Raw genomic sequence first — 27,799 nt, forward strand, 5'->3', positions numbered from 1 at the left:
GAAGAAGAAGAAGAAGAAGAAGAAGAAGAAGAAGAAAATGGCTACTAGTGGTATTGGAGACCCTAATTGTGTGGGCGAGCCTGGTATCTCTATGCACGGGGTTACCGGTCATGAAGCAACTTTTGCACTCACTGCCCTTGCTGATTCAAAACTAGAAGGGATCTCTGAATCTCGAGATCAAGGCCATGACCATCACCCTATGCATAAGTTTGAGCTGAGTGTTGATTCAGAATCTAAAGCTACCCGGATCAAGATATGGTCGGTGGCTGCGCCTCACATGAGAGCTTTCCATTTGTCATGGGTTTCATTCTTCACTTGCTTTGTTTCGAGCTTTGCAGCTGCACCTCTGTTGCCTGTTATCAGGGACAACCTGGACCTCACCAGGCGCGATATTGGAAATGCAGGTAAGGCTTGCTTTCAATCATCGCTTTAGGTATGTATCGTCGATGTCTGGGTCCATCTCTTTAATCCCTGTTTGATGGCATTAGGTATTGCATCGGTGTCTGGGTCAATCTTATCAAGGCTACTCATGGGTGCCCTGTGTGACTTGGTGGGCCCACGCTATGGGTGTGCATTCATGATGATGCTCACCGCACCTGCAGTATTTTGCATATCAACAGTGTCTACGCCCACCGGTTTCATCCTATCCCGCTTCTTCATCGGATTCTCTCTAGCCACATTTGTGTCATGCCAATTTTGGATGAGTACCATGTTCACACCAAAGATTGTTGGTTCTGTCAACGGTATAGCGGCGGGTTGGGGGAACCTAGGTGGTGGTGCAACGCAACTCATAATGCCACTTCTCTATGAGCTCATCCGGAGTGTGATTGGGTCCCCGGATTTCTCAGCTTGGCGCCTTACATTTTTCGTTCCTGGTGTCATGCACATCATCATGGGCCTTGCTGTCTTGAGCTTGGGTCAGGACACTCCTCGGGGGAACTACAAGGAGCTCAAGGAGAAAGGAACCCAAGTCAAAGATAGCTTCTTCAAAGTAAGTAAATAGTATCTATTTCTGACTTCGTTTCTTTTGTTTTCGCCAATTTAATCCTTTTCTTACTAATGTATATATAGGTCTTGACATATGCGGTGACGAATTACCGGAGCTGGATTTTTGCCCTCTCGTATGGGTATTGCTTTGGTGTGGAATTGACCATGGACAACATTATTGCCCAGTACTTCTATGATAGGTTTGATCTCAACCTACATACGGCCGGTATCATTGCGTCCATTTTTGGCATGGCGAATCTTGTTACCCGGCCAGCTGGAGGAGTGATCTCAGACCGTGCTGGACGTTCTTTTGGCATGCGTGGGCGGTTATGGACTCTTTGGATCATTCAGTCATTGGGGGGTGTGTTTTGCATTCTTTTAGGACGAATGGGGAACTTGTCTGGGGCCATTGTTACTATGATTATCTTTTCGTGCTTTGCTGAAGCGGCTGCTGGTGCAACCTTTGGCATCATCCCTTTCATATCTTGCAGGTAATAAACACAGTACTATCTGATTTGTGTGCCTCGTTGTATGTGTATGGGTTCAGACACATTATAAAAGGGTTTACAATTATATTGCTTTGGTTAAGAAAAATAGGTTTAAACTAATCAACGTCGACTTAATGTTAATCTTATGAGAGAGCTTCACTATGGTTTTTGTGATTGATGTGACCTATCATTTGTTAAATAGATCCTTGGGAGTCATCTCGGGATTGACTGGTGCGGGTGGGACATTTGGCTCCATGCTCACACAACTTATCTTCTTTACGACTAACAAGTACTCCACGGAAGAGGGCATTGCAATGATGGGCATCATGATCATTGCCTTCACATTGCCCGTTGTCGGTGTGTATTTCCCCCAATGGGGTGGCATGTTGTTTCCGGCATCTGCCCATCCCGAGGCCACTGAGGAGATCTACTACACGAAGGAATGGTCTATAAAGGAGCAAGGCAAAGGCATGCATCATGCTAGTTTGAAGTTCGCCCAAAACAGTAAATGTGAGCGAGGGAAACGTGTTGCATCAGCCTCACCCATCTCATTGGCAAATGGAACACCTCTTCATGAGATGGCTTAATCTCTAAGATTGTAAACTTTTGCTCCTAAGTTGGTTTCTAAGGAATGAAAGTCTAGAGCCGTATGTTCCCTTCCGGTAAATCCCCTATTTGTAAATGCTTAAATCCTACTGGTAAATCCTCTATTTTTATTGTAAATGCATAAAAAAACTACTTCGACACACTTCCCATATTTTTGAGAAGAACAAAATATCGAAGCATTAGAATAAAAAAGTTTTTTGTTGTTCAAAAGCAATTCTGTCACATCTTCATCATCAGAGCATGTCAAAACTTTCTCTGAGTGCTTCCACATTTTGCATTATTACTGTGAAGTTTATGTTTTTCCTTGTCATCTAGCACATGTTGCATTATCTTCACTTTCAAACGATGTCTCAAATTTGAAGTACAATGATGAGAGGTACATCCTTTGATGTCTCTCATTGTTGTAGTATCATTATTATGAAGCTTATGATTTGATGCTCCTGGAAACTCATGGAAAATAATGTGCCTAAGAGAGTTGAGTTGTGATCAGGGGGGTATCTCTTCTTTCAAATTCATTCATCTCAACCTAAGGTATAACACATGGTAATATTCAGTGGTATATGAGGTTGATAATATTTTATGTTTGTCCTGTCACTCGGGGGCTGATCAGTGTAGTTAAGCACTGTTAAACCATTCTTTTCCTTGTTACCTCATGAAAGCATCCGTAAACCACTCTTTTCCTCATCATAATGTTTGATTCGTAAACCACTCTTTTCCTCATCATAATGTTTGATTCGTAAACCACTCTTTTCCTCATCTTAATGTTTGATCCGTAATAATCGTGAACTGTTGTGGATTATTTTCTACAAAATGGCATGTATATATGTGCGTACGTGCATAATTCTACATATGAATAGAATTAACATTTTATAAGCATTCCACACGAAAATGCAACCCAACCATTGGAGTATTTTTAGGAATCCTATATAAAGTTTCATCAGAGTATTTTGTAAAATTGCATGAAAAAAGGATGGGTACTTTGGCCGTTGAAATACCTATTTGAGATTGTTGTTAGAGAAGATTCATGTCATAGGGGAAAGACGTTTGTGATCATGCCAAGGGGAAAGAGGGCACTGAAACATTAGAAATTCTCATTTGAGATTGTTGCTAGAGAAAGAAAAGAAGCCTTGTAACCCTGCTCTTGTATGGAATGGACAAAATAATACCTTGAGCATCTCAGTAAGATAGAGAATGAAAGAAACCAGTTCCAGAGAATTGCATATTGATTTATATAGAATATTAGGTGCTTTATTTGTGTACATAATTGAATCAACATTGAAATGGCAATAACCAGACCAATGTTACTTGTAGAATATAAGCGTTACCTATAAAATTACATTTAACAACTGTGTTCGTTTGTTGTTTGGTTAAAGATTAGAAATGTGATTACCTTTCACACTTCAGAGGACATCATGGCCAAGGTTGTGTGGTGATGATGACATTTCTGTAATCTCTCAACATATTTTTTGGTCTTTTGCTTATATTCATCTCTAAACAACAAAATCATGATGATGTTTCAAGCTCGTCCCTCGTCTTCTCAGGCTACAGATCCCAAATTTTAGGGATTTCTTACCCAAATTGGTGCAATTATTGACAGCTTGACCTTTAAAGAATTTTATCAACCTTTTGCTCCAAACATATTTTAAGAAATGCCTGCATAACTCAAATTATTTCCCATTGAGTAACCTTCTATTGGAAGGCCGTTGATCACAAAGGCAACCTGGCATGGGATTTGCATAGAAATTATCTTCCAGCTTCGGCAATTGTCTTCTTTGCCTATAGCTAGGATCCCCTATCCTATGTTCATGTGCTGCCTTGACCTTTCTCTCAAACTCTTTCCACGTTATTAATCCCAAATCAAATGCGTCGACCAATGAAACCAATCTTTCCCTACAAATGATAGATACACCATGTTGGTTAGACTAAGTTTTAGGTCTGCAAATTTGATTTCTACAACATATGTCTACTCGTTGATGTTTCTTACAAGGCCCAGAAACAAGAACAAATTTCGACTACAGATACTTTTCCTTTCTTATAAGCCCCAAAAAGGAGTCCAAAATATTTTCTTGAAATGCATTGTAATGAATTACTTGATGCTAGTGAATCAATGACTTAGAATCCAAAGATTATGATAGATTATTTGCAGCATACTATCAGGATTGATAGTTTTTCGATACCCTTCAAACATCCGATGACCTTGCACTGCCTTGGCCATGTTTCCATCATAAGTGTAGATAAACACATCGCTTTCGAGCGCAACCATGTGGTCCAATGCTGCAAGTCGGTTCCCGTAGTTTGAAAACGGGAGTAACTCCTGCATAGTTGCTAATGTCGAGTGTGTGAACACATTTGGAAACTCTTTCTTTAAGATGTCCATGCTTCCATTTCCATATATCTCTCCTGCCACAATATATATCATAGTCGAGGCTGGGTATCCAAGACCTTTCAAAAGAAGCACAGTTTCATGAGGAGTTAATGGGCACCCCCCTTGTTTTCGCCTAGCAGCACCATCAATCTCCTTTTCTTTCCAATGCTTGACATCATATCGCATTTGTTTGAGGTCTTCAGCTTCATTCAATGTGAGACCATGGGTGCATCCTGTGAAGGCCAACATGTCTTTTTCGTACCTGTGGTAACATTACAAATTTAAGCTTGCCAATTGATTTAGGCTAATGAATAATATAGATAGATAGATAGATGAATTTGCCAATGACAACAAGGTATTAATTTTTACAGAGAGCAAATTAGAGTGCATATCTCCAAGGTATTTCCCCAATAAGCTAGAGAATGGAATAATACCTTAGGTGTAATGCTATGTAATGAGAATCATGTTGCCGCATCCGTTCCACCAAAGTTCTTCCAAGATTTTCAATGGGATCGGTGTACTTGAGAGCTTTGAAACATGCACGGCAACGAAGCCTTTGCACATTGTTTGAGAGTCCATTGTTTGCTAACCTCGCGTCGGAATGTGTGAAATGAAGAACTTTGTGCTTCTTAAGCAAAGCTTGGATTTCATGCTTGTAATATGATTCCTACAAGATTTACCAATATGCACACAGTAAGTTATAAACAAAACTTCCATGTTTGTTGTAAGTCTGAAAGTTTGTCTTGAGGGTGAAACTTTAGGGCATAATCATTCAAGATGTCCTATCATAATCATTCAAGTGAATATAATAATATAGGCACCTTTGACCAAGAAACAGGTGCCTTCTTGAATGGCTTGAGCTTCGCTACAGATGGTGGCAATTCCTGGATGATGTGCACGTCGTCTTTGAGGATATTGATGAAATGCTCAACATCGTAAATATCGCCAAATTCACTGCAGAAATCACCATATACCATATACCATTGTGTCAGTTACTAGGCTCTAATCTAAGTATAGGAGTGTTTACTCAATAATGACCTCAAAGTTTCCAGCATAAAAAATCTACCTGGAGTCCGCCCAAAATGAGGTGTGATCCAACAATGGGATGACAAGTGCCGCATTCAAGATTCTTGCTATGCCGACCATGTCGCAAATCTACACCAATAATAATACAATATGAGACAAATCCTCATTATATAAATAAGAGAAAAGAAAGAAATGTGAGCATCTCATGAGAAAGGACCAAAATGGCCCATGAAGGGCCAACAACTATTTAACATCTCGTCTAGGGAGGAACATGGTGAATATGGGCACCAATGTCATGGAGAACCTAATATGGGACTAAAGCTACATAATAATAATCCTACAGGTGGGTAGCTACATAATAATAATCTTACATGTATGTATGGTACGTATGCAGCCACAGTTTGGACAGCTATAATGGTCTGGACTCTGAACATACACCCACCTAGGATTAAATTTGGGCATTTAAGATAGAGACGAAAGATGGCGTTCAAGTTTAGATAGTTACTTACCCCATCTCTCATTTGATTTAGACCACCATTTGCATTTACTAGGATGTAGCCATTTCGATTCGCATTCGCAGCTGGCAACATAAATAAACGATCAATTGTGTGTTGCCAACATAAATTATATCAGTCACCCACAATATGCATGTATCTATTATGTGAATCAGTTTCTGCTTACGTCTATAATTATCTTGTGGGCGATCGATGCACTGTCGGATGTTCTTGTTGTCGGGGTTTTGCCAAAGGTCTCTTACTATAGCACTTTCTCGCTTGGACTTCACAGCCTAAACCACATGAATCCTCCAGCAATGAGTATTAATTAGTACATGTACATTCTAACTCCAATATATTGAATGTATGAAGCCGATGCATTATCATCAGTCATGTACAATACGGTGCACATTTCCATCCCAAAGTGGCATTATTTTAGTAGCTTCTTACCTCCAAAGTGTGCTCTTGGAGCAATCTCATTGTTGGGGAAGATGTTGACAATCCGAATGTAGAATTGATAGTGTTCATTATTGCGGCATTCCCGGCCTGAATGAAAGCAATCATCAGAGTGATGAGATTGACCATCAGAGGCATAGAAATCTATGTGTATAGAAAATGACAGGCAAAAAAAAATTGTCTTGACAAACTGAAAACCAACATTTCTACAAATCGCATGGATGAGCCTTGTGGAGGAAATCCATCCATATGAGCCCAAAGTTTTCAAGACTTCTTTGAAAAAATTTCCATTCATTCACTCACATGAAAATGGGTCCATTCTGATGTCAAGGAGGCCGAGGCTGACTCGGATGCGGAGTAGATAAGGTGCGTGATCCGGAGAGCTACGAAGACCAGTGTGATTATGCAAAGAGATGGGTATAATAACATGATCAGCCTACTAGGCCTTCCAACATTAGGCTTCGAAACTTTCTTGATTCCACAAGATTGAGCATGGTTGGGCATGTTGAACAAGGATGGCCTGACAAGGCGGGGTGAGGGCGATGGCAAGGGTGAGTAGGTGTAGGCAGAAACATGATCTCGAGGTCCAGGATCGGAGGAGATGGTGAGGGAATCGATGGGATATTCCGGGAATCTCTTCTTGTTGTGGGACAAGGACCTCCTAGTGATGCTATTGGAAGTGTAATTAGGAGTGCTGAGGACATGGTGAGATTCGAGGGTGTGATCTCGGCGTGGAGTATGAAGGGTCTCGTCGATTTCATCATTTTCAAGCATGGTCTTTGGGAAATCGGACATTATATGGGGAGGATTAGAGTTGGGATTGGGGTTAGGATTAGGGTTAGGGTTAGGGTTAGGGCTAGGGTTAGGGCTAGGGCGAGAGCTGGGAGAGATGCTGAAGATGAGGGATTGAACTAGATTTGAAGAAGACATCGGTGTCTGCTGTAGTAAGAATTAAGTGAGAGAGAAAAACATACCAGTGTGTCTGTATATATGTATGTATATATATATATATATTATATATATTATATATATATGTATGTACATATATATGGGCCAAATTTGTTTGAACTGATTAATAATTTTAATTGAATGGTGAATACTTATTTGTTGGTTGAAAGGGAAGGGGAGATTAGTTATGTGGAGAGGGCGTGGGCTTTTAATTGTTTGAATAATAAAAGATTTTACGGGAAATTATATAAAAAACAAAAACAGAACAAGTTGGTTTTCTTTATTTAATTACATAATAATTAAATGATTTTTCAGATGTTCAAACCAAAAAGCTGAGAAAAATTGTGGAGGTCAAAAACAGTCCACCGAGCACTCTCTCTCTCTCTCTCTCTGTCTCTCTCTCTCTCTTTCTCTCTCTCTCTTTAGACATTTTCAACGCGTCTCTCTCTCTCTGTCTCTTTGGGCACGCTGAACTTTGAAGCACACATTAAATATATATACATACATATCTTATAAGACTTATATGTATATTAATATATATGTATGTATGTATGTATGTATGTAAGTATGTATGTAGTGTTATATGTATATTGTGTGTGTGTGTTATATGTAGGTGTTTTTCACACTTTGCAATTAGTGGACAAAATACATGTGTATTGTTCTCTTTCTTTGAGTCGACGGCTCAAGCAAGTGTGCGTGATGGATTCGCTCGTCCACGTGTGGGTTGCACACACACCCCCCCCATACAATGCAATCTTCTATATGCATGCAAACATTCCCTCCTCTGATGCCCAACTATTCTCCCCATCTCCTTGTTATCCAATAAGTAAACAAGTGCATGTATTGTAGGGTCCTATTTTGCACGTTAAAGTGAGTACAGTAACAAAACTCACGTAGCAACAAACACTCTTGCCTCACCTATCTTCATGCCAAAACCACTGGGCTCCACAATTCAATCATCGCAATATGGACAATCTTTGTCCAAGCAAAAGAACAAAAGGACATGGGAGGTGGGAATAACTACATTGTTTGTCTCATGCCTTCTTTCTACATAAATAGAGTTTTGATGGCTCATATTGTTCAAATAAGATATGTTTATTTTTTAATTAGAAAAATATAGTTACACCATGTTACTAGAGTTGCCGCCTTGGTGTGAATAAGTCAAAAGGTATATTTGACATGGTAGACGTGCTATATATTAACTTTAGAATGATGGAGCACGCAAAACTTTTTTACTCTTATCTCACATAACCAATCGAAATTCTTTCCAATTCCGTCAATTATTGATCTTTCTTTATAATTGAAGAAAGGCTTGGTTTAATCCAAGGCACTTTTTTGTCCTCAGTCTTTGCACTCCTTATCTTAAAAAGGATTGCCAACTTTAGGGTGGTGATCTAGATTCAAGAAGCATTCCACATTGGGTTTTGACTAACCTTTCTTATTGGTATTGCTTGAATAAGTGTTCTTATATGTATGAACAATTAGGCAAAATTCTATTTACATTAGGTGCAACACACTTCAGTAAACCAGAATACATAGGTATCAAAACAATTGTCAATCTTATTGCTTTTTCTCATAAGGAGTGTTGGTAAATTAGCTAAAGCTATCTACAAAATCAAGTCATGACTCCCATCCCAAAATAGATATATATCAAAGCAATTGTCAATCTTATTGCTTTTTCTGATAAGGAGTGTTGGAATTTAGCTAAAGCTATCTACAAAATCGAGTCATAGCTCCCGTCCTTATAGATGATACCTTTGATGCACCCTTGGAAGCACACTAACGATATGGGTTCAAGCTCATTGACACTAGCTCAATAAAAAAAAGCAAATGCCATTATGACAAACACATTAGCAAAGATGACAACCTCGATTATCACCATTTCTGAGGAAATATTGTGATCAAGGGATGATCATACTACATTTATTCAAGTATTAGATTCGGAGCTTTATTTTCAAAAACAAGTTTACATGTACATCGTTCATGATGGAAAGGCCAAATTATGTCAACCTAGTGTGTTGGTCTACTTTAGGTTCAAAATAAGATATGGACACCAAAAAGGGCATTATCAAAAGACTAGGGGGGGGGGGGGGGGGAGGGGGCCACGCATAAAAATTGGTGCCAATTTCAAACCCAGCCTCTTCATCATAAGCCACGTACTCAAGAGAAAAGCTACAAGACATATGCCTTCGTTTAAAGACAAAGATAACAACTTCAAATGCATATAAGGAAATAAGCTACGTAAATATGCACAAAGATGCCAATACCATCATGAGTTAAGATACAAGTCTAACTCAAAGTAGATTTCATCGTGTAAACTAAAAAAATGGTATTTGAGGGACCTAGATGCATCATAAGCCTTCATGATCCAAATTAAAACTGAAACGACATTTATTGTAATTTGGATGAGAGTCTGGACATTATTATAAAGAATATGAGATATTAGCTATCACACTAGACACAAAATATGAAAATTTTAGCTTGATTGAAACCAAAAAGCACAAAAAAGACTTATACCTTTTTTTTTAAAGTCCCCTAAAGACCATATTATGAGAATCTTAGGGTTTACAAGGCAAAAGAAGAGAGATAATAATTAATAAGGTTTTCCTTGAGTCTCCTAGTGTATGTAACAAGCCATGAAGAAGAAGAAAATGATGCATTGACAGGATCTCTAAATCCATGCCTGTTCGATTTTCAATCGATTACACCCATAAAACTATGTTGAGATGGAGTGAAGAGTTAACATACTACTACTGTACATCTAGTTCATTGTTCCTTCCATATTCGTCCTGTGACTCTAAGCTTCAGCTCTTTTCGATCACCACCCGAGAAGAATAAGGCCATGTTTCTTTGAATTATTAGCCCATCATGACTATCCCTTACTTTCCTATGACTATCTCGGATGCTTCGAGGCACACCTTGCCAGCTCAGTTTCCTTCCATTTCCTCCCACCTCAAGACTGTAGGTATAATTGTTTGCTTCATGGTCATCCCCCATGAAGCGTAAAAATGCCATGTACACGGGTGCCATACCCAATTGAAATGCCTCAAAATGAAGGCAAAAATGTTGCCCAAAGCAATTGAAAACCTGCAAAAGAAAACACGCTGAGTGAACACAAACAAAATGCAATTATATATTATGAGCAACCAATATTCATAAATAGAACCCAAAAGCAATTCTATGATGAGATTCCTTTTGTCATCCACACATGCAATCTGAACCTATGTACTTACCTTCATGCTATGGACATAGATTATTCAAAAGTTTTCTTTTTATATTTACCGTTAGCATCCATGTAGCATTCTCAACTTCTTGGGGGTTTGATTTCACATAGCGATGGTTAAATGTGCATCCGTTATGCATGTCAACCTTGTGGTCATCCCTCAGATGTGCAACCAAAGTTGGGATGTCCCCAGTTACTGAACACTCTGAACCAGCATATGGACAGTTATATGGCCTAAAAGTACACTGTGCCTCATGTTTAAGTTTGCTATAGTAAGGGAAGATGTCTGGACAGCCGAGGTTTTGATATTTGCACGGGAGCTCAAGTGACTCTGCAACCTTCTCCAAAGCTAAACATCTGATGTTGCCAAGCTCAAATCTACAAGTTGGGCAGCGGTTGTGGACCCTTACCTTGCAGTTTGAACACAAAGTATGCCCATTTGGACACTGCAAAGGGTTCCATAAAGCAAGGTAAATTAAAAAGTATTGCATGGATTTCCATACATTTCGAAACATATCACAAGAAGTCTGTACGATAATGAACCTCGTATATGGTCATAGCATCATATATGTATGACAGTATATGTGTATTTTTAGCTATACACGAGTGTGCATGTAATGTATTATGCATATATGTATATGTGTGTATGCAATGTAATTATGTATGTATAAACATATATATGCAATGTAATTTATGAGTTTTTTACCCACCTGATGAATGGGCGGATACATAGAGTTAGTACAAACTGGGCACTCCAATAGCTCATGTACACTGCTGGTGGGTGCCACAGCTGCTTTTCCCGGTGCAGAAATGAAGACCTTGGAAACAGCGGCTGCATCCACTTCTAAGACATTTGATACACTTGATCCAATTTCACCTTCTTGTGCTGGAGATTCTGGAACCTCCAAACACGCATTTGATGGAGCCATAGGAGAGTGATACCTATGCACTTATATTTCGACTTGTCCTTTATTCAGTCAAGGTACCTGATATAGAAAAGATTATCCTGGATTACTACACTTAAAAAGATGACATCCATTATGCATTTACAGCAGACAACTACGACTCAAGTAAAATGACTTACTGTTATCTAAATCTAGACGTAAAACTTTACTTTTTGCGTGCATCGTAGAGACAGGAAGCAAAGGAACTTTCAGGGCCCTCTCCGGTTCCCTACTCATGTAATAGGGAATGTATTAGCAAATGTAGGTGGTTTCTTTTCATGAAGCTAAGAAGATTTTCTTGCATTGTGCCAATAAATCTACAAACATCTTCTAATAGCTGCTAGCCAAAATGAATTGGCCGTGTAATTACTGAAATCGTTAGAAATCAATTTTAGAGGCAACACATACCTACAAAGTATGCAATTAAATCTCACTTGAATCCCTCGATCCCCATGATTGGAGATTCTAAAACTAGTGTTGCAAGGCTAATAAGTGGGGCTTCTCTCGAACAATACAGGGTCCTAAACACCCGTCTATCAATTTAAAAGGTTAATTGATGTAAAATCCTCAAACAGGAGGTTATGACATGATATTCTGTGATTATTCTAACAACACCAATGTTGTTAAGAATAAAGACGTCCTAAAATAATGTTGACATGATATTCTGTGATTATTCTGACAAAGATGGTGTTAAGAATAAGGAAGTCCAAAAATAATGTTCCAGAACTATGTACGTCATACATTATACCAGAGGAAAACAAATTCGAAATACATCTGCACATATATAAGTACATACATACATATATATGAACTTGGATCTTCTTTAATGTAATCTCATTCGAGTATACCACATTTGTAAATAAGCGCCTTTATTGATAACCATTCTGAAAGACAGATATATGTGAGAAAAATAACATTACAGAGATATGGCTCTACAAGGTTCAGACGCATTTGCTTATTCGAGAAAAGAACCACATGCACACACATACATACACACATAATGATATTAAATAGACGTATGACGAGATTACATACATACATAATAAGTTACCCACATATACATTACATTTATACACACAAACATATATACATTTTTCTAATACACACAAACACACACATATATGTATTTATTTTCACAGAGAAATGTGTGAACCTTTCCAATTCAGCGATATATTTCAGAAAATATTTTTCAATAGATAAATAAATTTATAGGTCTTCTCCAACCTCGACGGTGATCCTTCTACTTCTCCTCTACCGTTGCAAGGACACGGTTCTGTGGTCCAACTTCACGAGCCTCGGCATTACGACCGGAATAAAGAAGCAGAGAATCCTTTCCTTCTGATCTGACAAAACCCTTAAGAAGGGAATATGTTTCTGGACGATGAACCTCGGAAAGGAGCAGAGAGAGCTCATAAAGAGGACTCTGTGTTGGGGTTAGGATGAGGGTGTATGGTGTATGGTGTGTTGGGTGGGTGGCCTGGACAAAAGCGGGGGTGCTAAAAATTTAGAGCTTTTTCGCCATAGCTGTGAACCCTCCCCCACCTTTCTATTATCCTTTCTCTCAGAATAACGAGGCGATGATGATGATGGTGATGGTGATGGTGACGGTGACGATGTCCATTCGTGTTTTTTTTTGCCCGTGACAATGGGCGGCCAAGCCCAAGAGAACCAACAGTCCGTCTGTCCGTTCATCTCCACAGCCCTCCCCCGGCCATCGGCTCATCACTTCCCTCTCGTTGCCTAAATCCACATGGGCTTTGGTGGTGTGCGTATGTAACCCATGACTTACTCCCCCACATGACTTGCTTTTTTTCGTGGCTTCATGAATCCCCAACATGGACGCTAGTCATTGAAGGAAATATTGGCCATCATAGTGGACTACATCGTGTAACTTATTTTTGGTGAGAGTACGGTGAACGTGTTGAGGGCATGAACCCAACCCTACCTTTGTAGCATTGTCCTTGTGTAGCCAATGTAATCTTGATTTTAGTAGAATGTGTTGGATTTGTTTCTTTTGGTTGATGAGCTACAGAGATATATGTTTATCTTGCATGCCAAGGAGACATCCCTATGGGGTTCTCCGTATGTTTGTGTCTACTATATAAAAGGAAGAGATTGTGTGTGTGGCTTTTGATACTTCTCATGTGTTGTGTCCCTGAGTGGATGATTACGGAACCATTGGAAGAACACCAACTCTTATACTCACTCATACTATAATATGAAAGTTACACATGATTGGAAGACAACGCCTTGTATAACTTCTACATGAAAATGGTCACATAATTGTGAACATATAGAATTCGAGTTTCCATGCTAACACTCATTCATGTTGTATGAATCGTCTTTTACAGATTCCGGAGCTCTTTTGAAATCTTATCACTTAACCTTGTCCTTACCATAGTATGAACCATATGAATCCTAAACCCTCGCATTCGTGAATGTTTCAATCATTCGCGTAAGAAAAACACCCTCAAAGAATGATAAATACCATACTTTTGGATTAACTATTTATTATGAGATAAATAAGCCTAACAAATGAAAAATGAACATTAAAAAATGGGAAAAATAAAACAAAAATAATAACACACAAGAATGTTTGAATAACATTCGCCTTTGTTTTCCAACGTAGGAAAACGAATGTTATGCTAGACGAACACGAATTTTACGTACTATGGGACTCCTTACCATGCGCTTCATCAATTCCAATTCGGTCATGGTCAAAAGATGGGTTTAGTATTAATGTACGTGGTAATATGTGTGACTTGTTATTCCATGACTATTTTAACTTTTTTGCAACTATTTTATTTTTTGTATAAATACCAATTAACCCATGGGCCATAACAAAGTGGCATATAAACCTTATTGAGGCAATATTACTTGTGAGAGGAAGATGTGCTTTTTACATCAATTGTATCGTTGTAATTATAATAGGGGATGAATAGGTGTTGTCAACATGAATGTGGATCAACGAAGAATGAAGTTGAAGGGGAGGTTAAGGACAGAGAGACAAGGGAGGGAAGGGGGGAATGAACAAGAGCTTAGAGGACATAAGACATGACAATGACCAATGACATCAACTATACAAAAATGCATATGCGTGGCTAAACACAAAAATCCATATGCACCACCACAATATGTTGATGGAGCATGTGGCAACTAGACTTGACTTGTGTCTTTGTTTTTGTTGCAAAAAATGAGATCATTTTCTCTCCCACATTGTTGTCAATAAATCCCACTTGCATCACCTTCCACACATTTAGTGAAACTATCCTTTTAATAGAGGCAAAATAGCCAAATTTTAGGGGAATAAATGAAGGTAACCAATCCACTTTCCCTTCATTCAATGAGGTACCCAACCTTCTTCCCACTTGTTTTAGATTTTAATATGAGTAAAAATATAGCCAATGTAGTTTTTAACTTAAAAACTACACGATTTCTTCACTTTGGCAACTCCACAAACCCCCTTCTCTTGACTCCTATGAGTTTACGTTATCAAATATAGTTGACTCTTATGCATGTCAATTCGATGGCATTCACTATTAGTGGGTAGAGGAAATTGATAGCTATGTCAACATAAAACAGCCCTAATGTTTTGTTGTGTGTGGAAAGCCCATAACCTGAACCAAAATGCCTTTGATAATTATGACTCCCATGCAAAAGGCCTACACCCAACGTCACACGTGTTTATATGTTCTCAAGATTAATGTGAGGGCTTGGTGAGAGTAGATATTGCTAAGTGCATGAATCAATCGTGTTTGCTCTTTTTTCCATGAATATAATCAACCCTTAATATCACTATGTGTTGGCTTCGTGGTTTACACCATAGCATCAAACTCACAAAATTGAGAGAATTAAAGTTTGATCCTTACAATTGGCTAGGCCTTGTCTCATTGCTCGCAATCGATCTTTTGTAGATGTTAAAATATATATTTATCTATCTATATATTAACCCCCAAGTGTCAAGAGGGGAAAAGATCTTGCAAATATAGATGCTTCTTTTTTATGGGACCCCTCCATTGTGGATAAGTGGTTTAACTCTTCTTTAGTGTGATTATCTTGTATTCTCTCGATAACTAAATATCCATCGTCAAAGTCAAATTTTGTTACCAAGGGAAATGATTCGATAAGTATAGAGTATTGCTACCAACAAGTTCCCTACTACCTTAAGCATTAGAGAGCATTATGGTTGAGCAATTTGTGTTGCAAGCTATGAGATTTGGATGGAGGGAAATTGTTTGTCACATTGAATGCACAAATGGAATGTTAATTACCAACTTTGGATGGGTTGAGTCTACGCCATAGCTTTTGTTTGTTCAGTGTGAGCACACATTAAATTCCTTTTGAAATTTAAAGTGCATGCACATGTATTGGGCATTTTCTTGAAGTATCGTTGGAATGTTTGTTATGGGTGTGATGTATGATTATACAAGTGAGATATGCACTAACATGAGTTTTGTGCAAGCAATGTGAATAAGGTTTTGCAAACTTTTGCTTGAATAACCTTAAAGTGGTAGGTGTAGTAGAGCAAACGAATATATGAAGGTAAAGGAAAAGAAGATAACACACCTTAAACAATTGCAAGTAGTTGAGGAGGTCCATAAATGAAGAAATACTTCATACTTACTCGAAATCCATTGGTCTAAAATTTGAATATGAGTTTGATCAATCATTAGATAAATTATTCAACAAAACATATATGGTATTCTCCCATTTCTACACTTCTTATCTTATCTTCTACATAAACATCCATAAGGCTTAGATGGACAAAGAAGTGCAGAAACTAGGATAGCCATACATGTTGTTCTTGAGTGAAGAGGCAATAAGTGTACTCTATCATTAGTTAACTCCAATGTATTAGTCATTTTCTTGCATCCCATGTTATGCATTAGTTAGTAACCTAATCTCTTAAAAAGTCAACGTAAATTGTTAGTACCCAATGAGGAAAGTAAGGTAACATTGTTGAAGATGAGAACAATGATACTTGTAATCTATGTTGGTGGAAAGATAGTCAAGAAATGAGGTTCGTGATAGTAAATTGACTATGATGATGGTAAGTTGTGATTGTGAATCATATATACTAAGGTGCATCTTTCTTCAAAAAACGAAAAAGAAGAAGTTGTGATTGTGAATCACGATGATAATCAATAGGTTGTAATTATCCTTTAATAATATTGTAATTGACATGAACAACGCTTGAATGGGGAGGTTTGTTTTCAAATGAGTAAGAGAAAGTAAAGGGAAAGTGAAACTCAACAAAACATTATGCTTGTATAAGGTGTAAAAGAAATAAATTAAGGTTGTGTGACCATTGATGAAAGCCTTGATGTCACAATTGTATAATGTATTGTTATAAAGAGAAATACAAAACTCGTGTTTTGTAAAGAAGATGTGTTCGGTTAGAACGTGAAATGTATGTTAGAAATAGCTAATGATGCAACACATATATGTAAATATTTAATTAAAGTAAATATATGTGTTCCAATGTTAGTCGAAAGAAATAAGAGGGAAACACCAAAACATAACTATTTTGGGGTTATTTACTAGCATGACCCCCGAATTTCTACAATTTGTAGGGTACCCGTATGGAGTAGTAGTAAACTTGGAAATGTTAGTAATGCAGTTATAAAGTTTTTTAAAATGAAGGGTTAAAACTTAGTAACATTGAGGAGCATTGTTTTGTCATACATATTTTATTTATTTATTCCCAAAAAGAAGCTACTTTCCCATTTGTTAGGAGAGAATCGAGATTACTACAGAAAGACTATACATGGTGGCTTATACATAGATTGGGGAATCAGCCTCCAACCGAGTTCAAGAATATGAAACTATGTACATATCCTTTCAAACTGACTACTTAATGTAGTCGGTAGTTTTGACATACATGTTATTTCCGTTATGAAATATGTGGTCAAAGTAGGGAGAGTATCATAAACTAGTTTATTAGATACAAACTTCGAATGGGAAATTGCAATATATCATATCTTGATTATGTTAGGGTAGAAAGCTAATAATTATAACAATGAGATTTGATAGTTCTAGAAAGGTAAAAGTATGCCATAAAATTAATTATACACCCAAAATAGATCACCGATATGTTATGTCCTTGTTTCATAGGGGTCTTAAAACATACACAAAATGTGATTGGGAAACAATTTGGGACACAATATGCTCATATATTGTATTAACAACTTAAGCTTACAACAATCCCAATTTAGGACAAACCAAAATCCGGAGTTGGAACAAGTCGGCATAACTCCCACAACAGTTGAGGGAGAGAGAACAGTCCACGCTCCTTAGAGCTAGAATGGTGAGATCATGCCAAAAATAAAAACTCGTTTGTAATGCCAATCAATGTGAGTTTGCTACCAAATTGTGGCTTATTCCGTTTTTGAGATATCAAACGCAAGTGCAAACGCAGACACTCACTCACTCACTCCTTTGAGACATGTGTTAAAGTCCACCATTGAGCTAAAGAATGAGGGATTCCAATAAATAAATATTTTAATCATCCCACTCACTCTTCCATCATTATTAGATTCATCTTAACTACTAGATGTACTTGCATAGAAATTCTATATAAACCAAGCCTCCCTCCCCCATATACAAGTGTTGATTATAGTTTATTAGGTTGTCATAAGGAGTTTTGTTATTATTGTAATCTTCATTTGTTTGCTAATATATTATTCTCTTGGTGTATAATTCTCTCCCATTGCATATTCTTGCTATTATAAATGTTAATGGCTACATATGTTGTAGAGCTCCACCACATGTCATGTATTATGAAGATCGAAGGAAGATGTAGAGAATAAGAAATTACCACCAACAAGATGAATATCTAATTGTGTAGCTCTCTCTTGAGTGAAAAACTTTATGGCATTAACTCTGCATCATGGAAATGCAAAATGCACCAACACTTGCAAGACAAGGGTATTAGGATTACATTCAAGGTGACGTTGCACTATACTCAAAATTAACACAACACATGCAAACTGTGTAGGATGGTAACATGTTGCAAGTTGCACCATATATTATTCTCGCAATGTGCATGCATGAGTGAACAAGACGTGAAAAGCCCAAAGGAAGCATGAAATGTTGTTGTTCTTTTGTTTTCATTGTTGTTGTAGTGTAGCTATTAGCAACATCTTTTTCGTCTTGAGGTATTAGGTCAAACATTAGAGTTCGTCTAAACTCTTGACAATAATGCGCTCTGAGGTGCTCGATTTTGTAAATGTTTTAGTTAGTATACAAGTTTTTTTTTTCTATGCCAAACTTATATACCATCCTCCAAGTTTGCAAATATCCCTAGTTTTGAACTCCTTTGCAAATGATGCTACTACTATCTTTATGGGATTAGAATCATTCGTTGAGGAAGTGGTATATGAGCTCCTCAATTCAAAAGGTAATCATTTTTGTACTATGTTGAGTATTATTTCACTAAGATTGTCAAACTTCAAAAATATTCTACCGACACTTTTCACTAAGTTCTCCAAGCTTCTAAAACATTGACCATTTTTCTCTTTGTGACCAATGCTTGACCCGTTCATTCGTGACCCTCATGGATGGGTTGTGTATGGTTTGTTGATGGTCATGCATTGGGCATGGAGATCTCATGGCGACAAATGACTAGCTTTTGAAAGCTTGCCCCAATTCCTATTTTGGCATGAGTCATGACCATTAGCCAATATCAGGGCGGGCATCCACCTGTATCGAAGGCCATGGAAAAGTATCCACTGACATGTTTCAAAAAAGGGGGAGTGTGAATGGAATTGATAAATCAAGGATGCTTATTCTCTTAGTGCATGTTCAAAATTTATGAAAGGTGAAAAACTATAATATCACAAGTATACAATGTAATTGGTTTAAATGGTTAGAATAGACTCATGCAACTAAAGTGTTAGTGTTATGTACACATAACGTTTTGTGAGGGCAAGTCACTAATATTTACATTAGTGAAGGGTATGTTCACTAATGTTAAAAAGGGGCTAATGTGATTGGATAGAAGGAATGATAGGTGCATGCACTATCATGATTTGGGCAACCAATGAATGGAGACCCTTTTAGAAAGGCACGTTTATTCAAGGGGCCTAGGAAAAGGTATAAATATGAGGCTTAGCTACCCTCATAAGCACATTACGTTGGAAGGTTGTTGTCTTAGACACCGGTGGTGCAGGCTAGTCTTTCGTCTCGACGATCGTGTTTATCTCTTCCAAGATATTAGTCGTCCTAATATCCGGTGGTATGGGACGTCGGTGGTAGGTTGGCGATGTCTAGATCATAGCTTGGGGGTGATCAGGTGGAACGGGTTCTTCTATCCAATCTATTTTCCTTCTTTTACTTTACTTTGTTCTATTGATTAGTAATAGACTCTTAACAGTGGTTTCAAAGGTTTTACTAACAATTTATTTATTTTGTTTTAATATTTTTTGCTTGTGAGCGATGGGGATCTAACAAGGCTAGTCATGCTCTTCTCAAGATCAAAACAACACTCTAAACCCGGTATTCTTCTTTCTCGATCTCTCTTCTTTCTATGATGCGTTCTTGTTGGTCAAATCAAATTTGTATTACGTTTTCTTTTCTTTTCTTTCTTTTTTCTACCACAATACAATTTTAATTATTATTGTGCATCGGGCCGAGCGTGTTTGCACTAATCGCACACACTCAACTCATGGCCCTTTTGTATATTGTGATGTATATCCTATGCTCCCCTCTCTTGAGCCTTCTCTTACAATATTAATTATTGTTGTGCATTGGGTCGAGTGTGTTTGCCCTAATCCCACACGCTCACCTCATGGCCCTTTTGCATATGATGTTGAGTATGCCACTCTTCCCTCTATTGAGCCATCACTTAGCCGAGTCTATGGGATGTTGTGGCCATGACAAGGTGTATGTTGCCTACCTATGCCACTCTACTCTTTATTGAGCAATCACTTGGCCGATTCTATGGGATGTTGTGGCCTTGAAGAGGTATATGTCGCTTACCTATGTCACTTTACTCTTTATTGAGCCATCACTTGTGGTGGTCTTGAGGAGGTGCATGTTGACTACTATAGGGTTTTGTACCTTAAGGCATGCTTAATGTTCCATACACCTAGTTGCTTATTATTCTAATTAATTTCTAATTCCACAAATTGTCATTTCACTTATATGATTATCTCATAATTATTGTTTACTCGCCCACAGTTAACTCTCCTTTTCCCCCTTCCTTTTCGTGTATAAAGTATTTACGTGCGTTTCCTATGATGTAACACTTCCGTGTAGACTATTTTTTTCGTATGGAGTGGGCATCATGCTGTTTGTTTTGAATGATTTTTTCCAACGGCTCATCTAGGTTTAATTCATATTATCGAGCCTTAGAACTCGAGTAAAACCACATGAGTTCCCCTATTGATGTTTTACTCATAATTTTGAGTACTACATCTTTGCGCACAACACCACCACCATTTGTATCAACTTGTGGCTTATGTCACAATTGTGCACATTACAATCACCATATTGGGATGGATATGTGCATACCTCGCACCATCCATTTATTGGTGGTATTTTGTTTTTTAGTAGACAACACATGGTTTTTGAACCTTGTTTTCGTCACTTCTTTACTCTTATAGATAATGACTTCTTTTTCTCATTTTTTCATAACATTTTCTTGCTACTCGCAAGACTAGAATATTATTTGCGAGTGCACTTGTTTTTTCACGTAATACACTTTCTCGACCATATCAATACATGTTGGGTTGGCATTCTAATATAAGGCTAACCATAGTTCTAGCCATACGTCCCATTCGTGTCATACTCAAACGCCAATATTCGTATCATACTCATACGTGAAAAGGCTCCAAGTATGATTGAAATCCATACGCGGTACTTAGATATATTATATATACATATGGTGTATATGGTGTACATAGTGTGTGTGTGTGTGAGGGAGAGAGAGAGAGAGAGAGAGAGAGAGAGAGAGAGAGAGAGAGAGAGAGAGAGTGGTCTAGAGAGAGAAGCCCTGTTTTGCATGTGTGAGGAGACAGTGATTGAGTGTATATCTAGACTCTAGAGAGAGAGAGAGAGAGAGGAGCTATGGGTTTTGTCTGTGTGAGGGAGTATGTAATATGTATATTAGATATCTAGATTTTGTAGAGAGAGAAAATCTGTCAGTTCTCGTGTGAGAGAGAGAGAGTGTGTGTGTGTATGTGTGTCAGATGTCACTTCTATTCACAAAATATTATGAATATCAAAAATTAAAAAAACAAAAAAAAAGTCAAAAAAAAGAAAGAAGCCAAACGAATATCGCGTATCATACGCGTACGTTTGCAAACGTTTGCGTACGTCCAGTAAATTGGACGTACGCGAATATTAGGAACTATGAGGCTAACTAGGAAACTACATTGATGTTAGAACCATGGTTGAGCCTCGAGGAGCCACCATCATTATTCAAGATAGAGATCCGACAAAGACATCTTAGCTATGTTTTCCCCCATGGTTTTTAAAACACCATAGTGTTACCATAGTTATCGTATCTCGAATCACATCTCATATGTCTAGAGGGGTAAAGATGTGAGATGCTTTCTTGGTAAAGTTCTTACAATCAAACTTTCAAGCATTCATTTTGCTTGTGTATTTTCTGAACCTCCTTATTTATATTGCACAATTTCCTCACTTCATATTGTAAGAGTGCAATCTTTTAAAGTAGGGGAGTATGTTATGTACACATAACGTTAGTGAGGGCAGGTCACTAATATTTACATTAGTGAAGGGTATGTTCACTAATGTTAAAAAGAGGCTAATGTGATTGGATAGAAGGAATGATTGGTTCATGCACTATCATGATTTGGGCAACCAATGAATGGAAACCCTTTTAGAAAGGCACATCTATTCAAGGGGCCTAGGAAAAGGTATAAATATGAGACTTAACTACCCTCATAAGCGCATTACGTCGGAAGGTTGTTGTCTTAGCGGGCTAGGCTTTCATCTCGACGATCATGTTTATATCTTCCAAGGTATTAGTCATCCTAATATCTGGCGGCATGGGACGTTGGTGGTAGGTTGGCTATGTCTAGATCATAGCTCAGGGGTGGTCAGGTGGAACGGGTTCTTCTATCCAATCTATTTTCCTTCTTTTACTTTACTTTGGTCTATTGATTAGTAATAGACTCATAACAGTTAGGCCATGCATAAATAAATTATTGCATATGTCTCAATAGAAATACAAGAATGTCAATGGCCACGTACAACAACAAATTTTATCATACGATTAGTAGGACTAACGAAAGTGAAAGGACTAACAAAAGTGAAAGACATAATCCCTGTGAATATATACAGTATATACAAGAGGGAATATGAAATATTTGGTCACATGTTACATATGTGTTTACATCACCATGATTGTTAAAGCTTTGTTTTGTGCTTTTTCCATTGCAAATAATTTGTCTAGCTTCTTCTTCTTTTTAAAAAAAAGAAAGATGCACCTTAGTATATTACTTGAAAACTCTCTACATAGAAAAAACAGAAGGAGACATTTCATCTCACTTCGTATTGTAAGATACAAAAGTTGGTACATCTAATCCAACATATGTCATATATGAACAAGTAGAACATTACTATCCACCATCCAACATAAAGACGGAATGTCCACTTCGGACCAACAATTGTAAACTTGTATATATATGCTTTTACTATATGCACGTGATGTTTTGGTCGTGTTATAAGTTGTTTTGCCAATGTAAAGAGGATATGATCAAATAATTTGTCTAGCTTTTACTATATGCACACGATGTTTTGGTTGTGTCACAAGTTGTTTTGCCAATGAAAAGAGGAAATGATAAAGTCGAAGGCATGTGATGTGAAAGATTTCGATGTTGGCCCATGCATGCTATGACACTTGGTTACTTCGTCTCATCGAGAATTAAAAGCATTTATAAAAAATAATAATGTAATGTTACATCATGATTTAGAAGATATGATAATGGGTTGGCTTGGAAAAAATAAGGGAGAAAGCTAAAGTTTTCTCCGAAAGTTGTTAGACGTGTTAAATGTGGGAAGTCTTTTGATGAAATTCAAACACCACATGAATACATAGAAAAAGGCCTCTACTAAATATCATCTTATTCAATCTTCTAGTGAATCCTGCATCAAAACCATGACGAACATCAAGAGATCAACTTCTTTCCCTTCGGATTTCATCTTTGGCGTGGCAACGAGTGCAATCCAGGTGAGAAAACATCTAGGATCGATGGCATGTTGAATGACCATATGTCTCTACACATGTCACAAACACACACACACACACACACACACACACACGGGTGGATGACTTACACAATGTACGAATTAAGGATAATTAATCGTGTGTGTGTGTGTGTGTGTGTGTGTGTAGGTGGAAGGCGGGACTGCGGAGGGTGGAAGAGGGATTGGTGTATGGGATACCTTTTGTAAGATACCAGGTAAGCTCTTCTTTCCTCTCTATCGACTTCATCGTCTTGCTATGGTCGGTCGATCCATCCATCCATCCATCCATCCATTGGGTTGGGCTGCGCAGGGGCGATCAAGGATGGGACGAGCACCGCCACAACTTGCGATCACTTCCACAAGTACAAGGTGAGAGAGAGAGAGAGAGAGAGAGAGAGAGAGAGAGAGAGAGAGACCATTGTATCGTTTCTTCCATTGTGTGGGTGGGTGTGTGGGGTTCATGGTTTTCTGCATAAATGGAAGAAGGAAACAGAGGGAAAAGCCGAAGACCTGACCGGAGCCTTTCTTTTTAGGGTTTCATGGGGCTACTTCCTTTTTGCAGGAAGATATTGCAGAGCTGAAGAGGTTAGGTGTAGACACGTATCGCTTCTCCATTTCGTGGCCACGCCTCTTTCCAGGTTACTCTCTCTCTCTCTCTCTCTACATATACATACATATATTTTCCTCCTTTCTTTTTGTCTCTTTTACTTTCGATCATTACTTTTTTGCTGCGCCTATTTTGTTGGTCAGCATTCTCACGATACTCATTTTTGTAGCATTACTTTTGTGCTTTCATTTTATCATCGTTCCATGAGAGACCTTATGTTGATTTACTTGTTTTGTGCTTCATGTTGATCAGATGCATCTGGGAAGTTTAATCAAGATGGTGTGTCTTTCTACAATGATCTCATTGACACGATTGTAGAAGCTGGTAAGAAAGCAGGCATTGTCCCAAATCTCCCCAAATCTCGTAGGGGATTCATATGTGGAGATTGAACAATCTCTTCTATGGGTTTCATATGTGATGATGAACTTTTCCTTGCAAATGTGATGATTAAATCTTATGATTTTCTTACATTCCTCTATGGATTGTATGTATGATGATAAAATCTTGTGTTTTTCTTCCTTAATTTGATGGGTTTCATACGTGACAGTAAAATCTCTTATATAACTGATTGGTTTGGATGCATGATGAGGAAATCTCGCCACACACCTTTAAGTTAACAATTCAATCAAAATATCTGGATAGCCAACAGTTGATGTAAACTCTGCACAATAATCTTTTGATTTCACGAATTGCATGGACAGACCTGAAGAAGTATGCAGGGGTTCTAGGTCTGGCTAGTACCGCTTAATACCCATTTACTCTTTTTGTTTTTCAGGTTTGATCCCATTTGTCACACTCTATCACTGGGATTTGCCTCAGTATTTACAAGATGATCCTCATGTAAAGGGATGGGGGACGAGGCATATCATGTAAGCTTCTTCGTGTCCAAACCACTTTACAAATGCATAACACTCACTTTCCAGAACAATTGACATCCTTGTATGTTTTCCATTTTATGCTGGGGGATGACTATGTGTAAACCCTATATCCTGCATACATTTCCAGCCTAGTTTAAAGCAGCCCCCTTATCTCATGATTTTGTCTTGTTTTATTCAACCTCTTTACGAATGTGTAACATTCAGTCTACAATGATGATTTATGCCAGGGGGTCATGATACGTAAGTCTTATGTATCACGTGCATTAAAGGCCTAGATTTAAGAAAAGTCCATATCTCTAGACTTTGCAAGATTAAAATCTGCACCTTACATATAAAAAAACCCCTTATGTTGAACTTATGTGCTATGGTTAAGTTTTTATGGTGACTTCTATCGACATCCCTAAGAGGTAGAACGTTGCAGAAAGCACTTCATGAGGTTTGCCGATGCATGTTTTCGATGCTTCGGGGACAGAGTAAAGCACTGGATTACCTTCAACGAAATACACTTGTCAACCATTATGTCTTACCATTTCGGCCTTTTGGCCCCGGGGAAATCATCAGACCTGACCGTTACTCTGTATGTGGCAGCACATCATCAGCTTCTTTGTCATGCAGCAGTTGTAAAGTTGTATAAAGAATCCTATAAGGTATATTTCTTCCTATTCCTTTATTATTATGGTGTTTGTATAGAAACCTCTAAAACTCCTGGTGGTTTCCCGTTCCAAAAATCACTGCTGACTCTTACATCCTGTGCTTGTAATAGATCTTACAGAAAGGATTGATAGGCATCTCTGCCGACGTGACGTGTTTTGAACCCATGTTTGGAACTGAAGAAGATAAAGCTGCGGTTATCCGAAGCCAGGAATTTGAAATGGGATGGTGAGAACAACCAATGACTTGCACACACATTGACACTACTAGCACGTTGCAGAATCTGGGAGCTGACAGCCCCACTTTTCAAATGTGAATTTCATAAAAAGCATACTCAACTATATAACAATTCATCTTCAAACCTTTTTACCAGACATCAAATTCACAAACGTGAGCACCTTGTTGGCAACCCTGAGTGATATCTTACATGTGGATATTATTATAGGATTCTGGATCCTCTCCTATTCGGAGATTATCCGCAAATCATGAAAGAGCTAGCTGGAGACAAACTACCAAGGTTTACAGATGAAGAAATCGAGGATTTGAAACAGAGCATTGATTTTATAGGTCTCAACTACTATTATGCAATGTGGGCGACAAAGCGGAAGGAAGAAACGCCGTTTGGTCTTCAGGCGTGGCGCGAGGAAACACAAACTGAATTCCATTGTGAGTTCTCTTGATATAGTTTAATTCCGATCACCTTGTTAATATGATGCACTTATTTTTAGGGCAATCTTTCATGCTTAGATGATATTATCTGATGAAATCTTTCTTACTAGATCCTCAAAATTTCACCACTAACCCCATTTTAAGCATGTGTTGCCAGCTAAAGATGGTGAGACATTAGTTATAATATGCCTACATATGTGATGTGCTTGTCAGGGTATGATGCTGATGGAAAACCTCTCGGGGAAGTACTTGTAAGTAACACTCTCTGAAGCCTCTAAGGACGCAGTCTTTTGAGCCTTTTTCATAAAAAGGCATACCGTGACTTTGCGCTATATTACAATCTAACATCATTTCAATCTGACATTTTAGGGTGATTCTTTTGAAGGGTTGTTTCGAAGTTGCCCTTGGGGTCTAAGGAAGGTCTTAAAAACCCTAAAGGATCGCTATGGAGACATACCGATCTATATCACAGAGAATGGTTTGACTTGTTGACCTCAATATCTTGTCTAAGATCAAATCTTTGAGGGAAAAGTCATGTTTTTTTTTTTTTTTCAGGGACTGTAGATCCAAAACCTAGTGACTTGTTGCATGGGCCATTAAATGATCACAATAGGATCAAATTTTTAAAGGACCACTTATCAGAACTATCAGATTCAATAAGGTTAGTCCATTCGATTCTGTATAAGGAAAGGGAAATAAAGTATATGTGTGTATATGGTGTGAGAGGTGTATCGGTTTTCCACGTTTGGTGTAGATATCTCAAACATACAGAGTTTTTATTTTAGCTTTATTCTATGTTTTTCTCGTCAATTGCCTTGTAAGTTAGGAGTTTCTTAGTTTTTGCAAATAAGCATATATTGAGGTCAACTTGGCAGGTTGGATAACGTAAATGTAAAGGGCTACTTTCATTGGTCCTTCATGGATGATTGGGAGTGGTTGAGTGGGTTCACAACACGCTATGGTTTGTATCACGTTGACTTTACAGACCCCGAGCTACCAAGAAAACCTAAGGCCTCAGCCACATGGTTTTCCGCTTTCCTTCGAAGTTGAGAAGATTCGATATCATGTTGTATAAATAATACATGTATAAATAACATATTTAAAGATTTCATGTTCTTCAACTAAAGTTCCAGATTTCCACAAAATTAAATTGATTGTGTAATGGATGTGCTTGTCGACAACAAAGATATTTTAGGCATATAAAATCATTGTGATTCGTGATCAATCATGGCATTGTCACC

The 27,799-nt window shown here is 38.0% G+C and overlaps 4 protein-coding genes across 5 annotated transcripts; 2 read left to right on the forward strand and 2 right to left on the reverse strand.

Annotated features, from left to right (window-relative positions):
- LOC147868086 (high-affinity nitrate transporter 2.1-like) lies at positions 1-2,291 on the forward strand. Its single transcript, XM_087315143.1, has 4 exons — positions 1-404; positions 489-991; positions 1,072-1,478; positions 1,678-2,291. The coding sequence occupies exons 1-4, from the start codon at positions 38-40 to the stop codon at positions 2,060-2,062; spliced, it is 1,662 nt and encodes a 553-aa protein (XP_087171269.1). The 5' UTR covers positions 1-37; the 3' UTR covers positions 2,063-2,291.
- Positions 2,292-3,867: 1,576 nt separating this feature from the next.
- On the reverse strand, positions 3,868-7,400 carry LOC147868087 (O-fucosyltransferase 19-like). The gene is made up of 8 exons (XM_087315155.1): positions 6,726-7,400; positions 6,417-6,512; positions 6,154-6,259; positions 5,982-6,052; positions 5,513-5,601; positions 5,268-5,400; positions 4,881-5,113; positions 3,868-4,708 (listed from the first exon to the last, which is right to left on the reverse strand). Exons 1-8 carry the CDS (start codon positions 7,350-7,352, stop codon positions 4,186-4,188), a joined length of 1,878 nt encoding a protein of 625 aa, XP_087171281.1. The 5' UTR covers positions 7,353-7,400; the 3' UTR covers positions 3,868-4,185.
- Positions 7,401-9,934: 2,534 nt separating this feature from the next.
- Positions 9,935-13,109, reverse strand: LOC147868088 (E3 ubiquitin-protein ligase SINAT3-like). 2 transcript variants are annotated; one of them, XM_087315176.1, is made up of 5 exons: positions 12,762-13,109; positions 11,678-11,766; positions 11,304-11,579; positions 10,653-11,039; positions 9,935-10,457 (listed from the first exon to the last, which is right to left on the reverse strand). In XM_087315176.1, exons 3-5 carry the CDS (start codon positions 11,520-11,522, stop codon positions 10,137-10,139), a joined length of 927 nt encoding a protein of 308 aa, XP_087171302.1. In that variant the 5' UTR covers positions 11,523-11,579; positions 11,678-11,766; positions 12,762-13,109; the 3' UTR covers positions 9,935-10,136. The 2 variants fall into 2 exon arrangements, with proteins under 2 accessions (XP_087171302.1, XP_087171293.1); XM_087315167.1 differs by lacking the exon at positions 11,678-11,766 and having other exon boundaries at positions 12,762-13,108.
- A 10,491-nt stretch (positions 13,110-23,600) lies between these two features.
- LOC147868089 (beta-glucosidase 42-like) lies at positions 23,601-27,684 on the forward strand. Its single transcript, XM_087315188.1, has 13 exons — positions 23,601-23,736; positions 23,902-23,968; positions 24,064-24,122; positions 24,316-24,391; positions 24,613-24,684; positions 25,136-25,229; positions 25,660-25,885; positions 26,002-26,117; positions 26,335-26,555; positions 26,772-26,809; positions 26,928-27,036; positions 27,114-27,219; positions 27,434-27,684. The coding sequence occupies exons 1-13, from the start codon at positions 23,665-23,667 to the stop codon at positions 27,606-27,608; spliced, it is 1,431 nt and encodes a 476-aa protein (XP_087171314.1). The 5' UTR covers positions 23,601-23,664; the 3' UTR covers positions 27,609-27,684.
- Positions 27,685-27,799: the final 115 nt, after the last annotated feature.

This window comes from Azolla caroliniana, unplaced genomic scaffold (assembly GCF_043228905.1).
Source record: "Azolla caroliniana isolate FFs.n. ecotype wild unplaced genomic scaffold, voAzoCaro1.0.p SCAF_1, whole genome shotgun sequence".
NCBI classification, from domain to species: Eukaryota; Viridiplantae; Streptophyta; class Polypodiopsida; order Salviniales; family Salviniaceae; genus Azolla; species Azolla caroliniana.

Bases quoted from the DNA above. Each gene is read 5' to 3' on its own strand.
- LOC147868086 (XM_087315143.1), top strand. From the start codon at position 38: ATGGCTACTAGTGGTATTGGAGACCCTAATTGTGTGGGCGAGCCTGGT. The intron at 405-488 runs GTAAGGCTTGCT...TGATGGCATTAG, and splicing joins GCGCGATATTGGAAATGCAG to GTATTGCATCGGTGTCTGGG. The intron at 992-1,071 runs GTAAGTAAATAG...ATGTATATATAG, and splicing joins TCAAAGATAGCTTCTTCAAA to GTCTTGACATATGCGGTGAC.
- LOC147868087 (XM_087315155.1), bottom strand. From the start codon at position 7,352: ATGTCTTCTTCAAATCTAGTTCAATCCCTCATCTTCAGCATCTCTCCC. The intron at 6,513-6,725 runs GTGAGTGAATGA...GCTTTCATTCAG, and splicing joins CAGAATGGACCCATTTTCAT to GCCGGGAATGCCGCAATAAT. The intron at 4,709-4,880 runs GTATTATTCCAT...ATGTTACCACAG, and splicing joins TACATAGCATTACACCTAAG to GTACGAAAAAGACATGTTGG.
- LOC147868088 (XM_087315176.1), bottom strand. From the start codon at position 11,522: ATGGCTCCATCAAATGCGTGTTTGGAGGTTCCAGAATCTCCAGCACAA. The intron at 11,040-11,303 runs GTGGGTAAAAAA...AACCCTTTGCAG, and splicing joins TGTATCCGCCCATTCATCAG to TGTCCAAATGGGCATACTTT. The intron at 10,458-10,652 runs GTAAATATAAAA...TTTCTTTTGCAG, and splicing joins ATGCTACATGGATGCTAACG to GTTTTCAATTGCTTTGGGCA.
- LOC147868089 (XM_087315188.1), top strand. From the start codon at position 23,665: ATGACGAACATCAAGAGATCAACTTCTTTCCCTTCGGATTTCATCTTT. The intron at 24,392-24,612 runs GTTACTCTCTCT...CATGTTGATCAG, and splicing joins GTGGCCACGCCTCTTTCCAG to ATGCATCTGGGAAGTTTAAT. The intron at 27,220-27,433 runs GTTAGTCCATTC...TCAACTTGGCAG, and splicing joins GAACTATCAGATTCAATAAG to GTTGGATAACGTAAATGTAA.